This window comes from Manis javanica, chromosome 15 (assembly GCF_040802235.1).
Source record: "Manis javanica isolate MJ-LG chromosome 15, MJ_LKY, whole genome shotgun sequence".
Classification (NCBI taxonomy): domain Eukaryota; kingdom Metazoa; phylum Chordata; class Mammalia; order Pholidota; family Manidae; genus Manis; species Manis javanica.
This window is the reverse complement of record NC_133170.1, coordinates 78,685,425-78,702,994: the sequence shown is the minus strand read 5'-3', so window position 1 is coordinate 78,702,994 and position 17,570 is coordinate 78,685,425. Positions and strand designations below refer to the sequence as shown.

The window sequence follows — 17,570 nt, the reverse complement described above, 5'->3', positions numbered from 1 at the left end:
AAAAGACAAAAGGTAGAATAGATAATCCAAAAGTCCATCAACTAACAATTGGATAAACAAAATGTGTTCTACCCATACAATGGGGTATTATGCAGCCATAAAAAGGAATGAAGTTCTGATACATGCTCCATCATGGATGAACCTTGAAAACATTACGCTAAGTAAAAGAAGCCAGACATAAAAGGTTATATGTTGTATGATTACATTCATATGGAATATCCAGAATAGGCAAGTCTATAGAAATAGAAAGTAGATTTATGGTTGCCAGGGGCTGCAGAAGGGACGGGACATGATTGGTTAAGGGGTTTCCATTTGGGATGATGAAAAATTCTGTAACTAGATGGTGGTGATGGCTGTACAAAATTGAGAATGTACTTAATGCCACTTTAAAATAGTTAAAATGCAGGCAGGGCCATAGTTTGCTAATTAGTCTCTACTCTAGATGACAGAATGCCATTAAAGAATCTCTAAAATATATTGATTTAAAAATTTTGTTTATCTTTCATTACATAAATTTTGCATAAATTATATATGAATCTATTCTCATTGTAAAGGAATCTAACGGTACAAAGCTCAAATCTTTTTGTTCCCTCATTCAAATATTCAAATACCAGTGCCATATCCATGTACATGTATAACATTATTATCAATGGGGGGGAGGTATATCCTTGAAGAACTTTCCAGAACTTTCTCTTTGCATTATTATGTGTGAATTTTTCAATGTCTGTGTGTATGTGTATGTATGTATATATACATATTGTTTTTTAAATTTAACAAATACTATCTGTTGTTCTTAAGCAGTAATCAAAATGGTATTATTTTGTTATGTATACTTTACCACAGTAAAAAAAAAAAACACCAATAGAAAACTCTATTTATGAAGATATAACCTCATTATATTTAAAGCAGGAGTTTTATTCATCTTTCACTTTGGGAAACCTACACTTACCCTATGATCCAGCCATTCTATTCATAGGTATTTACCCAAGAGAAGAGAAAACAGACATCTCTACAAGGCCTTGCCCACAAATGTTTATAGCAGCTCCATTTGCAGTGGCTCCAAAACTGGAAACAGCCCGAGTGGCCATCAAAGGGCAATCAGATAAACCAACTAACTGGTCTGCCATACAATGGAATACTACTCAGCTACCAGAAGGAATGAACCACTAATACATGCTACAACATGATGAATCTCATGGGGAGAGGAGGAGTCAGGAGGAATTTCAAAGAGGAAACATGCAGGAGCTGGAGAGGTTCATAATCTTGATTATTTCTCAAAGGTGTGCATAATATGCACCGAAACTCATCAAACTGGACACTAACTATATGCAGTATACTGTATGCCAATTATATTTCAAAAAAAGCTGTTTTTAAAAAATAAAAACTTCAGAACACACCAACCACATGACCAGTTATACCTAGTAGGTATTGTATGAGCTTTTTCTTACTTAACAGACTAAATAAAAATACTTTTTAAGCAACTGCTGGCAATTTCCCTCCTTTTGCTGCTACGTGACCAGTCAGGTTGGGGAAGGGAGCAGAGACCATAACAAGGAAAATTGAGGGAGTTTCTACTAATCTTTAACCTAAGTTTTAATTTCTTAATTAAGCAGGCATTCGTACATAGGAAAGCCATGTCCTGTGCACAGAAAATAATACATACCTGACAATTACATTTATAAACAGCATTTAACACCAAGGAATGGGGAATCACAACCCATTGTGCCAGAAGAGATTTTAAAAGCCCCAACATTAAAGAAAAAAAAAATGTTTTACTCTTCATGAAAGGCTTCTGATTCTTTTCTGGGTCTTACATATCATGAAAGGTCTTTTTCCAGTAAGTTTACCCACCGGAAAACAAGATGTAGCAAACACAATGTCTCCTTACCTTTGCTCTGGATTCCTTAGGAAGGTCACCACTCAGCTCAGGACACTTCTCACATTTGACTTCATCATTTGAAGCTGAACTTGAAAACCTGGTGTAGAGAGCCAAGTTACTTGTATGGGGCCAGAAGCTGCAACTCCCTCTAGCCCACACCCTGGAATCTCAGGAACCCAGGGGTGAAGTCAATATTGACATCATCAAAGCAACGCTGCCCAATTTCCTTCGAGAAAAGGCATGTTTGTTCCAGTCACAAACCGAGAAGGGTCAGGTGGGGACAGCCTACCTGAGACACAGCATCATCAGGATAGCTGGAGCCCCAGGCTTGGGCAAAGAGCCCTGGGTGCTAGTCCCAGCTCTACTGCCCCCCCACTGGGGGAGCTTGTGACCTCACGTGAGCCTCTGTCTCTTCATCTATAAAATGGAAATAATTAACACCTCCCAGTGGTCTTTGTAGGGCAGATAAGAGTCTATTGAAGGCCATAATAGCTATGTGAGGGCATTTAGGGAAGAAGGAAGGTGCCCCAGGAGGGATAATTAATGCTTGCTGCTAGCAACTCCAGGCACAACAGCAGACCACCCATCAGACCAGCCACAGGACTTGTGGCAGTGGGCTTTCACAGAATGTGTGGGGTGGGGAGGGTGTGCCTGTCTCTACATCCCTGGGCCACCTTGAACAGGTCATTGTCCCTCTCTGGGCCTCAGCTGCCCCACTTGTAAAGGGAAAGAGGGAGGAAAAAGAGTTCTGGGCTAGAATTTTTCTATCTTGGAAGAGTTCTCTGGAGCAGATGCCAAAAGATTCAGGACTGGGAGCTGCAGAGATGAGGGAAGGGAGAGAAATCAAAGCACTTAAAGTTGACCTACACTCAGCAACTCAGGGTCAGCCTCCTGGGAGGTGTGAGGCCATGCATTAGTTGTTTCTAAACTTGGAGCCTCAGTTTCCCCATATGTCACAGGGGAATAATCTGAGGCACTGCAAGGATGCAGAAAGAGGAGGCATGTGAGGTCCCTGGCATGGATGCCCCTTTCTCTGTTCTCTTAACTCAGGGGTTCTCAGCCCTGGCTACAAATGAGATCCCTTGGGAAGCTTTTAAAAACTACAAAGGTATGAGCCCTCCTCCCCAGACCAACTGAGATTACAATCTATGGGGATACAGGCCAAACACTGGTCTTTTTTCCAGGTGATTCTAAATGCTGAGGGCCACTGGTGTCACTCCGGTTCAGCTGGCTGCCCTGGTTCCCATGGCTGGGAGGGCAGTCTGCCCAGAGGTCCTGCCCCCTGGGAGCTCCATCCTGGACCAAGTATGTCAGAGGCATGCATGTCATTAATGTGCTGGTGGACACACCCAGGGGCATCTCCCTGTTGTAGCTAAGAAGCCACTCAACACTCATGGGAAAGCAAAGGTGCAAGAAATGTCAGAAGCCTGGCAAGCTTAGGAAATCATCATTAGCCTACAGGATTAATAATACCACGTGGAGTTACGGGTATTGAGGGCTTCCCATGGCAGAGAGATTTCCAGCATTCTCTCTCAGAGTCTTGCCTTAATCCTTTAAGGGAGGTCTTAGTGTCATTTCCATCTTACAGATGAAAAAACCGAGGCTCAAGAGGGGAGGCAATGTGCCCAGGTTATCTTGACCCATCTGCTTTATTTTGCTGGCCACTCTTGGAGGTGTGGGCCATATGTTACGTGTCCTCAGACTTTAGGGAAGGAAAGCATAGCTATGGAGACAGGCTGAGCAGGAATTACATCAGGCTCCTGACTTCTCAATGGTACTTCACCTTTCCTACCTGCAGCTGTGAAATGGGCATAATACCTCCCACTCTGTAAGGTGCAAAGAAGGGACAGGAAATTGAGCTCCTGGCCCCAATGCTGGCACACACTGTACGAGAGGGGAGCTAACGCTAGTTCCTCTCAGGGCTGCAGGTAAACTGAGAGAGGGCTGGTAAGGTGACCAGCAATGGCGCCTCTGTGGGCAGTCTGTGGTAGCTCCAGGGCTGGCTGAAGCCCGTGGGACGTTCCCACTTACAGTTTGGTCAAATCCGCTGACAACGGCCGTGCCTGGAATGCCTTCCTCCTGCCCAGCTTTGCCTCAGAGCTCTCAGCAGCCCAGCCTTTGATCCGCTCCTGGACGCTCACACCTGCTTTCTCTGGCCCTGGCGCAGCTGACGGGGACTCGGAGGCAGCCAGTGGGGATTCAGACCCCGCTGCCACGGTGCTGTCCTCCCCAAAGAGGCTGAGGCGCTGCTTGATGCTGCCCCTGGGGGTCCATCCTCCCTCCAGGCGGACTTCTCCATCAGCCACTCTGCTCTTGACCTCAGCAAATTCTTGGTCTTTTCCAGGCCTGGGAGAAGGGGACTTGGGCACCTTCTCAGGCTCCCCGTCCAGGTTGGCTTTCTCGTCCCCAGGATTCTGGTCTTCCATGGGGCTGTCCGTGGCTGAGCCCCCGGCAGTCCTGAGGCTGCCCGTCTGCATCTGCTTAACAAGCATTTTCCGCTCTCGGATCTTCTTGGCCACCTCCAGAAAGTCGGGATCTGGGTCATGAAGGGGAGCCCCTGCTTTGACCAAACACTCCACACCGGCTTTGGGTTCCGGGTCGGACCTCCCTGGGACCCACCACTGGGCGGTGAAACCTGCGGCCTCGTCAGCCACCTTCCTCAGCACAGGATCTCTGCCCTCGAACGGGGCCGTGAGGTCCATGGACAGAGGCCTGGGCCTTCTCACCCACGTCTTCTCGGGAGGGGTCGGGGGCACTTTCCCCACAGTGGCCGCTTCGCCGGGGCCTGGCTTCTGAGGCTGAATGGATTCAATGAAAACGGCCGACACAGGCCTTCTCTTCAGGCGAGGCCTAGGCTCCAGAGTGGGGCCCCTTGATTCCTCTGTGCTGCTGGCTTTTGACAGAGGTTCACTTGGGCCTGTCTCCTCTGGAGTGGCAGCTGGCCTTGTGTCCTGTGACGGGGAGGCTGGTTGGGGAAGGGTCCCCCCAGGCTTTCTGGGGGGCAGGGCTGGCTTGGGGGCCACCTCAGGCCGGGAGCTCAGAGGGGACTCCTGAGACTCCCCTGCGCCAGCCTTCTGAGACCCCTCACCACTCCCCTTCCCCAGAGTAGGGCTGGCTTTGGCAGTTTCCAAGAGAGTCATGGCCTTGGGGCCTGGCTGCAGAATCGCAGCCTTGCTGAACAGAGATGAGCCTCTCCTCAGGCCCTCCCCGCTCCCCACCTCCTGCCCCACCAGGCTAGGCATCCTCTTGCCCAGATGCTTGGCCTCTGCGTCCTGGGAGAGGCCACGAGGAGGAGACAGACCGGACGGGCTGGGCCGCAGGGACGTGGTGGGGGGTTTCAGGTCCTGGGCCTTGCCCGTGGAGAAGGGTTTGGGGGCGAGCCGTGGCAGAGGGAGGAGACAGGCCGGGCTGCTCCTGAGGGGGCTCTTCCCTTCCAGGAGCAGCGCTGCAGAGGGGGCGGCACTGGCCTGGCAGAAGTAGGTCCGCTGCAGGGTCTCCTCTTTGGCGATCTCACCCAGGCCGGGCACTCTAGCCAGGGAAGTTACGGAGCCAACTTCGACCCGTGTCACCATGGTTACAGTTGTGGATCCATGGGGATCAGGAACATCCCAAATGGAGAAGCAACCACCTTAAAAAAAGAAGGTAAATTTAGAATTCAGTCAGTGTCTGGATGGAAGCAAAGAGGTTGGGGGACTGGGTGACAGACTGGTTCTGGACAGCAACTCTCCACTGCCCTCACCGGCCAGGCCTGGGAGAGTCTCCACCTCTCTGAGCTCCCGGCAAGGGCAGAAGATAAGCTTTTCTGAAGTTTGCTCCAGCTCCAAGGGTGGGGAAGGGATGCCAACATTCTCTAGTGCTCGCCTGACTCAGCTAAGCCCAAAGCCAGCACCTCAGGTAGAAAATGATTATCTTTGCTATACAGATAAGGGAACCAGCTCAGAGAGACCAAGGACGTGGCCTGGAGTCCCTCAAGAGTAAGAGGCAAAAAAGGTCAGGATTCGAACCCATGTCGGACTCCAAACACACCCCACCGCTCCCAGTACCAGGCCCGGGGAGTGCACCCTGCCTGCGTTCCCTTCACTGCTGTTACTCCAAGTCTTTCCCAGGTCAGAGCCTGCCCATGTCAAGCATCCCAGCTGATCCTCCCGATAATCCTGTGTGGGGCGCCAGGCACAGACAGGCTAAGTGACCAGCCCCGGCTCACACAGCTAAGCAACGCTGGAATCCCCAGGGCCACAGACTTGGTTAGTAGCCCCAGAACCTGCGCTTCAGCTCCCTACCCCACGGGCTGTCCCTTACCTTTCCCCTCCCCTACCCTTCCAGATGCCATTTTAAAAAATTCTCAGGAAGGGGAGCCAAGATGGCGGCGTGAGTAGAGCAGTGGAAATCTCCTCCCAAAAACACATAGAGCTATGAAAATATAACAAAGAAAAATCTTCCTAAAATAGAGACCACAGGACACAGGACAACATCCAGACCACATCCACACCTGCAAGAACCCAGTGCCTTGTGAAGGGGGTAAGATACAAGCCCCAACCCGGCGGGACCCGAGCGCCCCTCCCCCCGGCTCCCGGCGGGTGGAGAGAAACCGGAGCAGTTTTTTTTTTTGGCGAGCGCTTTTTGGAAGCCTTAGAGGGACGGGCCCCCGTTGCTGGGGAGGCAGGGTGGCGGGACCGGTGAGGAGGTGCCTGGGAACGGCGCCGGAGGACAAAGAATATCCCGCGTTTCTCCCTGCGAGACCTGGGGGCGGGTGCCTGAGACCGGTGCCTGAGGACGGAGGAGGTCGCGCGTTTTTCCCCTTTTTTTTTTTCTCTCTTTTTGGCAAGCGCTTTTTGGAAGCCTTGAAGGGACGGGGACCCCAGTGCTAGGGAGGCACGGTGGCGGGACTGGTGAGCGGGTGGCTGGGACCGGTGCCTGAGGACAAAGAATATCCCCCGTTTTTCCCTGTGGGACCGGTGGGCGGGTGCCTGAGACCGGCACTTGAGGACAGAGGAAATCGCGCGTTTTTCCCCTTTTTTTTTTCTCTTTTCTGCGAGTGCTTTTTGGAAGCCTAAAAGGGACAGGGACCCCGGTGCTAGGGAGGCAGGGCGGCGGGACTGGTGAGCGGGTGCCTGGGACCGGCACATGAGGACAAAGAATATCCCGCATTTTTCCCTGTGGGACCGGTGGGTGGGTGCCTGAGACCAGCACCTGAGGACGGAAGAAATCGCGCGTTTTTCCCCTTTTTTTTCTCTCTTTTTGCCAAGTGCTTTTTGGAAGCCTTGAAGGGACAGGGACCCCGGTGCTAGGGAGGCAGGGCGGCGGGACTGGTGAGCGGGTGCGTGGGACCAGTGCCTGAGGACCAAGAATATTGAGCGTTCCTTCCCTGCGGGACCGGTGGGTGGGTGCTTTTTGGAAGCCTTGAAAGGACAGGGACCCTGGTGCTAGGGAGACAGGGCAGCAGGACCAGTGGGCGGGTGCCTGGGACCGGCACCTGAGGAAAAAAAAAAAAAAATCGCGTGTTTTTTCTTTTTTTTTTCCTTTCTGTTCCCTCTCTCATTGTTGCTGTTGTTGTTTTGGTTTGGAGAGTGCTTTTTGGAAATCTTAAAGGGGCAGGACAGGTCACTTAGACCAGAAGCAGGGAATCTGGGGATCTCTGGGCACTCTAACCCCCTGGGCAGCAGGGAGCACAGAGGCCCCTTACGGAGATAAATAGTCTCCTGGCTGCTCCCCCTCTAACGGGGCTCCACCATTTTGGAAGAACAGCCCCAGCCAGGCCAAGCCCACAGCAACAGTGGAGATAAACCCCAAAGCAACTGGGCAGGAAGCAGAAGCCCTGTCTGCGCACAGCTGCCCAGCACAAGCCACTAGAGGTCGCTATTCTCCCAGGAAAAGGCTACAAACCAACAAGAAGGGAAGCTCTTCCAGCGGTCACTTGTACCAGCTCTGCAGACTATCTCTATCACCATGAAAAGGCAAAACTACAGGCAGACAAAGATCACAGAGACAACACCTGAGAAGGAGACAGACCTAACTAGTCCTCCTGAAAAAGAATTCAAAATAAAAATCATGAACATGCTGACAGAGATGCAGAAAAAAATGCAAGAGCAATGGGATGAGATGCAGAGAAAAATGCAAGAGCAGTGGGATGAGATGCAGAGAAAAATGCAAGAGCAGTGGGATGAAGTCCGGAAGGAGATCACAGATGTCAGGAAAGAGATCACAGAAGTGAAACAATCCCTGGAAGGATTTATAAGCAGAATGGATAAGATGCAAGAGGCCATTGAAGGAATAGAAGCCAGAGAACAGGAACGTATAGAAGCTGACATAGAGAGAGATAAAAGGATCTCCAGGAATGAAACAACACTAAGAGAAATATGTGACCAATACAAAAGGAAAAACATTCGTATTATAGGGATACCAGAAGAGGAAGAAAGAGGAAAAGGGATAGAAAGTGTCTTTGAAGAAATAATTGCTGAAAACTTCCCCAAACTGGGGGAGGAAATAATCGAACAGACCATGGAATTATACAGAACCCCCAACAGAAAGGATCCAAGGAGGACAACACCAAGACACATAATAATTAAAATGGCAAGGATCAAGGACAAGGAAAGAGTTTTAAAGGCGGCTAGAGAGAAAAAGGTCACCTATAAAGGAAAACCAATCAGGCTAACATCAGACTTCTCAACAGAAACCCTACAGGCCAGAAGAGAATGGCATGATATACTTAATGCAATGAAACAGAAGGGCCTTGAACCAAGGATACTGTATCCAGCACGACTATCATTTAAATATGATGGTGGGATCAAACAATTCCCAGACAAGCAAAAGCTGAGGGAATTTGCTTCCCACAAACCACCTCTACAGGGCATCCTACAGGGACTGCTCTAGATGGGAGCACCCCTAAAAAGAGCACAGAACAAAGCACACAACATATGAAGAAGGGAGGAGGAGGAATAAGAAGGGAGAGAAGAAAAGACTCTCCAGACAGTGTATATAACAGCTCAATAAGCGAGCTAAGTTAGGCAGTAAGATACTAAAGAAGCTAACCTTGAACCTTTGGTAACCACGAATCTAAAGCCTGCAATGGCAATAAGTACATATCTTTCAATAGTCACCCTAAATGTAAATGGACTTAATGCACCAATCAAAAGACATAGAGTAATAGAATGGATAAAAAAGCAAGACCCATCTATATGCTGCTTACAAGAAACTCACCTTAAACCCAAAGATAAGCATAGACTAAAAGTCAAGGGATGGAAAAACATATTTCAGGCAAACAACAGTGAGAAGAAAGCAGGGGTTGCAGTACTAATATCAGACAAAATAGACTTCAAAACAAAGAAAGTAACAAGAGATAAAGAAGGCCACTACATAATGATAAAGGGCTTAGTCCAACAAGAGGATATAACCATTCTAAATATATATGCACCCAATACAGGAGCACCAGCATATGTGAAGCAAATACTAACAGAACTAAAGAGGGAAATAGACTGCAATGCATTCATTGTAGGAGACTTCAACACACCACTCACCCCAAAGGATAGATCCACCGGGCAGAAAATAAGTAAAGACACACAGGCACTGAACAACACACTAGAACAGATGGACCTAATAGACATCTATAGAACTTTACATCCAAAAGCAACAGGATATACATTCTTCTCAAGTGCACATGGAACATTCTCCAGAATAGACCACATACTAGCTCACAAAAAGAGCCTCAGTAAATTCCACAATATTGAAATTCTACCAACCAATTTTTCAGACCACAAAGGTATGAAAGTAGAAATAAATTCTACAAAGAAAACAAAAAGGCTCACAAACACATGGAGGCTTAACAACATGCTACTAAATAATCAATGGATCAATGAACAAATCAAAATAGAGATCAAGGAATATATAGAAACAAATGACAACAACAACACTAAGCCCCAACTTCTGTGGGATGCAGCGAAAGCAGTCTTAAGAGGAAAGTATATAGCAATCCAGGCACACTTGAAGAAGGAAGAACAATCCCAAATGAATAGTCTAACATCACAATTATTAAAACTGGAAAAAGAAGAACAAATGAGGCCTAAAGTCAGCAGAAGGAGGGACATAATAAAGATCAGAGAAGAAATAAACAAAATTGAGAAGAATAAAACAATAGCAAAAATCAACGAAACCAAGAGCTGGTTCTTTGAGAAAATAAACAAAATAGATAAGCCTCTAGCCCAACTTATTAAGAGAAAAAGAGAGTCAACACAAATCAACATAATCAGAAATGAGAATGGAAAAATCACGACAGACTCCACAGAAATACAAAGAATTATTAAAGACTACTATGAAAACCTATATGCCAACAAGCTGGAAAACCTAGAAGAAATGGACAACTTCCTAGAAAAATACAACCTCCCAAGACTGACCAAGGAAGAAACACAAAAGTTAAACAAACCAATTACAAGCAAAGAAATTGAAACAGTAATCAAAAAACTACCCAACAACAAAACCCCGGGGCCGGACGGATTTACCTCGGAATTTTATCAGACACACAGAGAAGACATAATACCCATTCTCCTTAAAGTGTTCCACAAAATAGAAGAAGAGGGAATACTCCCAAACTCATTCTATGAAGCCAACATCACCCTAATACCAAAACCAGGCAAAGACCCCACCAAAAAAGAAAATTACAGACCAATATCCCTGATGAACGTAGATGCAAAAATACTCAATAAAATATTAGCAAACAGAATTCAACAGTATATCAAAAGGATCATACACCATGACCAAGTGGGGTTCATCCCAGGGATGCAAGGATGGTACAACATTCGAAAATCCATCAACATCATCCACCACATCAACAAAAAGAAAGACAAAAACCACATGATCATCTCCATAGATGCTGAAAAAGCATTTGACAAAATTCAACATCCATTCATGATAAAAACTCTCAGCAAAATGGGAATAGAGGGCAAGTACCTCAACATAATAAAGGCCATATATGATAAACCCACAGCCAGCATTATACTGAACAGCGAGAAGCTGAAAGCATTTCCACTGAGATCGGGAACCAGACAGGGATGCCCACTCTCCCCACTGTTATTTAACATAGTACTGGAGGTCCTAGCCACGGCAATCAGACAAAACAAAGAAATACAAGGAATCCAGATTGGTAAAGAAGAAGTTAAACTGTCACTATTTGCAGATGATATGATACTGTACATAAAAAACCCTAAAGACTCCACTCCAAAACTACTAGAACTGATATCGGAATACAGCAAAGTTGCAGGATACAAAATCAACACACAGAAATCTGTAGCTTTCCTATACACTAACAACGAATCAATAGAAAGAGAAATCAGGAAAACAATTCCATTCACCATTGCATCAAAAAGAATAAAATACCTAGGAATAAACCTAACCAAGGAAGTGAAAGACTTATACTCTGAAAACTACAAGTCACTCTTAAGAGAAATTAAAGGGGACACTAATAAATGGAAACTCATCCCATGCTCATGGCTAGGAAGAATTAATATCGTCAAAATGGCCATCCTGCCGAAAGCAATATACAAATTTGATGTAATCCCTCTCAAATTACCAGCAACATTCTTCAATGAATTGGAACAAATAATTCAAAAATTCATATGGAAACACCAAAGACCCCGAATAGCCAAAGCAATCCTGAAAAAGAAGAATAAAGTAGGGGGGATCTCACTCCCCAACTTCAAGCTCTACTACAAAGCCATAGTAATCAAGACAATTTGGTACTGGCACAAGAACAGAGCCACAGACCAGTGGAACAGATTAGAGACCCCAGAAATTAACCCAAACATATATGGTCAATTAATATTTGATAAAGGAGCCATGGACATACAATGGCAAAATGACAGTCTCTTCAACAGATGGTGCTGGCAAAACTGGACAGCTACATGTAGGAGAATGAAACTGGACCATTGTCTAACCCCATATACAAAGGTAAACTCAAAATGGATCAAAGACCTGAATGTAAGTCATGAAACCATTAAACTCTTGGAAAAAAACATAGGCAAAAACCTCTTAGACATAAACATGAGTGATCTCTTCTTGAACATATCTCCCCGGGCAAGGAAAACAACAGCAAAAATGAGCAAGTGGGACTACATTAAGCTGAAAAGCTTCTGTACAGCGAAAGACACCATCAATAGAACAAAAAGGAACCCTACAGTATGGGAGAATATATTTGAAAATGACAGATCTGATAAAGGCTTGACGTCCAGAATATATAAAGAGCTCACACGCCTCAACAAACAAAAAACAAATAACCCAATTAAAAAATGGGCAGAGGAACTGAACAGACAGTTCTCCAAAGAAGAAATACAGATGGCCAAGAGACACATGAAAAGATGCACCACATCGCTAATTATCAGAGAAATGCAAATTAAAACTACAATGAGGTATCACCTCACACCAGTAAGGATAGCTGCCATCCAAAAGACAAAGAACAACAAATGTTGGCGAGGCTGTGGAGAAAGGGGAACCCTCCTACACTGCTGGTGGGAATGTAAATTAGTTCAACCATTGTGGAAAGCAGTATGGAGGTGCATCAAAATGCTCAAAACAGACCTACCATTTGACCCAGGAATTCCACTCCTAGGAATTTACCCTAAGAACGCAGCAATCAAGTTTGAGAAAGACAGATGCACTCCTATGTTTATCGCAGCACTATTTACAATAGCCAAGAATTGGAAGCAACCTAAATGTCCATCTGTAGATGAATGGATAAAGAAGATGTGGTACATATACACAATGGAATACTACTCAGCCATAAGAAGTGGAAAAATCCAACCATTTGCAGCAACATGGATGGAGCTGGAGAGTATTATGCTCAGTGAAATAAGCCAAGCGGAGAAAGAGAAATACCAAATGATTTCACTCATCTGAGGAGTATAGGAACAAAGGAAAAACTGAAGGAACAAAACAGCAGCAGAATTACAGAACCCAAAAATGGACTAACAGGTACCAAAGGGAAAGGAACTGGGGAGGATGGGTGGGCAGGGAGGGATAAGGGGGGGGAAGAAGAAGGGGGGTATTAAGATTAGCATGCATGGGGGGGAGGGAGAAAGGGGAGGGTGGGCTGCACAACACAGAGAGGACAAGTAGTGACTCTACAACATTTTGCTAAGCTGATGGACAGTAACCGTAATGTGGTTGTTAGGGGGGACCTGATATAGGGGAGAGCATAGTAAACATAGTATTCTTCAGGTAAGTGTAGATTAAAAATTAAAAAAAAAAAAAAAGAAAGAAAGAAAGAAAAGGGGGATTACTCCTTAACAGGATAAAACTATTGGTAAATCAAAGATCAACGCATGCTTTAAATATCCTTAATGTTGATCACTTAAAGGGTGTCAGATGATCAGCTATGGAGGTACTCTTTTCTGATAATATTCCTTTCTCTTAATTAAAAAAAAAAAAAAAAGCAGTTACTGTGTGCTGACCTCCAATGAGTTCTGCACAGTGGTATAGAGGGCATGTCAAAGTGTGGGCAAAGGGTCTGTTTGTTTCTACGCAGAAGATCAAGGCCTAGCTTGGATACCCAGAAAATGAACTAAGATACGATATGAGGAGGAGCTTCCGGCATCAGCACTCTCTGGAGGACTCGTGCCGGGGGATGATCATCAAAAAGCCTCCACAGGGATCCAGACGATGCTGCGGTTGTGGCTGCATCCAGCCCACCATCTCCTGGACTTGCCATAAGAAGGAGGAGGGAGATGTCTAGGCTGGCATGTGCATACAGTGAGACAACGAATTTGACTGGATCTGTACTGTTGGAACTCAACCAGGAGTTGGGAGGGGTGCAAGTTGTAGCACCCCAAAATCTCATGACTATAGACTATCTATGGTTAAAAGAACATATGGGATGTGAACAGATCCCAGAAATGGGCTGCTTTAATTTGTCTGATGGTTCAAGTACAGTTGGAAAATATCCATCATATCATAGATAAATCTTCACAAATGCCTAGGGTGCCTAAATGGTTTTCTTGGCTTCACTGGAGATGGCTGGTAATTATAGATTTGCTTTGTTTATGTCACCGTATTCCTATTATGTCAATATGTGTGTGCAAATTAGTTAGTAGTTTAAAACCTATACATACTTAAGGTACTATACAAGAAGATATGTCAAAGAAATAATCAATCCTCCCAAGTTTCCTTCATATGCTACATCTATAGCTTTTCTTCTTCCTTCCTAATTACAAACTTTAAATAGAATTCGTGCCTCATATCGAATTTACCGAGTATCATAATTCCTCCAGGTGGTAAAGATACCTCGAGACAAGTGCTGGGCATAGAAGCCACAGGGCATAAATCTGCAAAGAAGTAAAAAGCTAACCTTTGCAAACAATATGGCTTCTCTCTCACTTACCAACTTTACATTTCCCTGTATGGCCCCGGAAGATGACTGGTTAGCCAGAGACGGGTAAGATTCCTCAAGGGAGGAACAACCTAAGACAGGCACAGTCGCAGGGGGGCCATCAGGTGAGAATTTGGGGATCAACAGAGGTGAGGCTCAGAACCTCACCCCCCCTGCTTTGAGAGAAATCTTCTGCATCCGTGGATGTCTTGCTGCCCTTGTCTAGCCTGGATTAATACTTAGTCCATAGGCACACACCTGATCATCTGATCATCTACATTTGCCTTCTTACAGCACTAAACTATGTTTTCTACCTTTATCTTGCATCTACCTACCACTTCAGCATTTTATTAAAAATAAAAATAATAATAATAATAGGAGAAATGTGGGATCAACATATAAATCAAGTACAAAAATCAAATGAATATTCATATTTGACCTGATGGTTTATAGGTCATATTGCATGATCAAAACCGAAAGTTTCTGTGATGACTGCCCTTGTACTGTTCACCATGTAAGAATTTATTCACTCTGTAAGAATTCGTTCACCATGTAAGAACTTGTTCGTTATGCTTCAGAAGATTGGAGACTGACGAGAATTAGGCTTGAGATGGATTAATGATTGTACATTGAGCATTGACCCCCCTATACTGAATTTTATTGTTGTTAACAACCATTTGATCAATAAATATGAGAGATGCCCTCTCAAAAAAAAAAAAAAAAAAAAAAAAAATTCTCATTTTTCACTCCACCCCCTGCTGTTATTTGTCAGCCTTTGTTTCTTTTCTGTTGAACACCTGTATTATGCTGGCTGCCTTCACAGTCTCCATAGGAAGAGCAAAGGCTAATGGTGAGGGCCTCCCATGAGTGAGGCCTCAAGGTAAGCAAGGGCTTCCTATAGCTGATCAATCACCTCCTCCTCACAGCCCTGTGTGGGGGGGCATGAGGGTTATCAGACCCCACTGTGCAGGGGCTCAGGCACCAGCCCCTTGGCCATCCAGCTATGAGCTCTGCTCTCTCTAGGCAGGGAGCCTCCTCTCTCATTAAACCTCCAACCCCAAGAGGCAGGGGTTTAACCCTGTCTCCATTATGGAGAGGAAGGGGAAGAGCACAGAGAGGTCACCCAACTTGCCTACATCACACAGCTGACACTTGATTTCAAGTCCTCGACCCATTCAACTCGGTCTTTTTAAAAATTACGTCGTACTCCTTTCTGATCTAAAAAGTGCCAGACAAGCTGCTGTTCTTGATCCTTCCCCACCCTCCATGCCAGTGTGTTCCCTTTCCCTGAAAAATGTCCCCCAGCCTGCCCCCCTCTAGGTGAACTAAAAGTAGAAGGTATTTTAGTTAAACACAAGCCTCCTGCTTCCCTTCCGGGGGCCCCATACTGCGCCCCCAGCTCTGACTCACTCAGCAGCCTGCAGGAAAGAAGGGAAGACAGATTTTGATATTTTCTCTTCCTAACACGCTCAATGGTGCTAACAGATTCTTTCTCCCCAAACCAGAGAACACTGTCTAGACATGGTTGGAGGCAGAACGGAGAAACAGATACGGAGAACTGGAGAATCAGAGAAGGGGAGAGTTCCATCTGCAATGACCTCAGGCAGGGTTCCAACACACCCAGGGTCCTGCCCAAAATCAGGACTGTTCACCTTTACAGGCAGCCCCCATGACCTCTGTAAACCCTGCTCTGGGAGACATAAGTAGCCTGGACACGAGACACAGGACAGTAACAGGATTCAAAGGACAGAGGAAATTCCCTGGCAGAACCCACAGGCGCCCTCCACCCCCTGGACACTCCAGTCCCACTTACCGGAGCTGGCAGGCCCTGGCTGGGGCTCTGCAACAGCCTGAGAAAGCCAATGGGGTCACGTCTCATGGCAAATGAGGCTGTCTGTACACTTCTGTGGCAGAAGCCAGCCAGGGAGGTGAAGCTCGTCTCTGCGGGCTGAATTTCGGCAGGTCTAGAGAGACACAGGACAACAGCCTCAGTTCCGGAGCTCTGGCAATATGTGCACAGACGGCGCAAAAGCTCTCGAGCTCCAACTGCATCCGCTGGCATCTCCTCCAGCTTGTAAAACTCAGTCTTTTCGGCTTTTCAATATTATAGCATAAAGAGTATTGAGTCCACAGTAGGTGCTCAATAAAAGTCTCGCTTGTTCCTCTGATCCATGCTCATTGGGCACCTGCCATGTGCACAAAGATGAACCAGAAAAATCTCCCACATTCAGGGAACTCAGAGTCTTATTTAAGAAACACAGACATCTCTGTGCCCCTCCAACCTAGTAAAAGATCCCTTTTCCATGTCCACAGAGCAGCACCAGACATTTGGTGGGACTCATCATAGCTACACAAAAATATTTAATACTGCATGATCCTTTACATCTCATCAGTCTTTCCCATTTAGTGGCAAGACCCAGAGGGCACCCTGAGTCCCCAGCAGCTAGCACAGTGGCTTGGCAAATACGTAATTGTTGAATATATAAATAAGTAATTGTTGAGTGAATAAATAAATGAAGGAATATTCTCCTGGCCCTGCTCCCCTCTCTTCTAAGATACTGAGTAAAGGGGCGGACCATGAGTTTCATGACACTAAGAAGTCAGAACATCAGAGAAATGACACTGACTCTGGCAAGCTTTGGGACGGCCATGAGTCAGCGGCTTCTGGATGGCGAACCAAAGAGCTGCACAGCGCACAGCTGGAAGCCCACCTGCCTGCCCCACCACCAGGCCCCATCATTTTCACTGCACCACAGGGAGGCACTCCACTGTCTAGGACAGGCCAGCGTCAGACCCCTGCGGTGACCACGTTCAGCCCAGGCAAGCACGCTGGCTCATCCGCCTGCCTGTGAATGAAGGCTGCTCTGAACAACTTCCCCTGGGAGGAGAATCACCAAGGACAACCGCTGCTGAATTAGAATCAATGGTACACAAACGCTGGCCTACTCTGGGATCCTTGAGCCCACCTCAGCGGCCATGCTGCAGGGAAGGAAAAGGGCAAAGACGACAAAGACCAAGGTGACCCTTAGTCCCCATCCCTCTTAACCAGAACAGGGTCACTGTTTTCTGATGTCTAACATCTTGGGCTTCCTCTCAAGCTCCCATTTAAAATGCCTCGCAGATACCTGGTATGTAAATAACGTTTGCAAAAATGAATCAATAAATTAATTAGTAAATCAAGCCACAAAAGAAAAAAAAACTAAACCACCACAGTGGGCAGCTAAATAATATTTCGAAGCCTTTCCCAAATCTAGAAACCCATGGTTCTCGGGTTTTCATTTAACCTGTTGCAAAACACAAGGAAGCCAGCTGAAATACATGCTCTAGAGCCTTACTTTAAAT

General features: G+C 46.1%; 1 protein-coding gene across 4 annotated transcripts in view; it reads right to left on the bottom strand.

Annotated features, from left to right (window-relative positions):
• Nucleotides 1-17,570, bottom strand: part of KIAA1671 (KIAA1671 ortholog) — a 187,487-nt gene that overhangs the window by 119,224 nt on the left and 50,693 nt on the right. For all 4 annotated transcript variants that reach the window (XM_073223154.1, XM_073223151.1, XM_073223153.1 and 1 more), the window contains exons 2-4: nt 16,042-16,192; nt 3,911-5,507; nt 1,889-1,976 (exon numbers count right to left, since the gene is read on the bottom strand). In XM_073223154.1, the coding sequence (XP_073079255.1) occupies nt 1,889-1,976; nt 3,911-5,451 (1,629 nt within the window). In that variant the 5' untranslated portion in view covers nt 5,452-5,507; nt 16,042-16,192. The remainder of the gene's footprint in view (nt 1-1,888; nt 1,977-3,910; nt 5,508-16,041; nt 16,193-17,570) is intronic.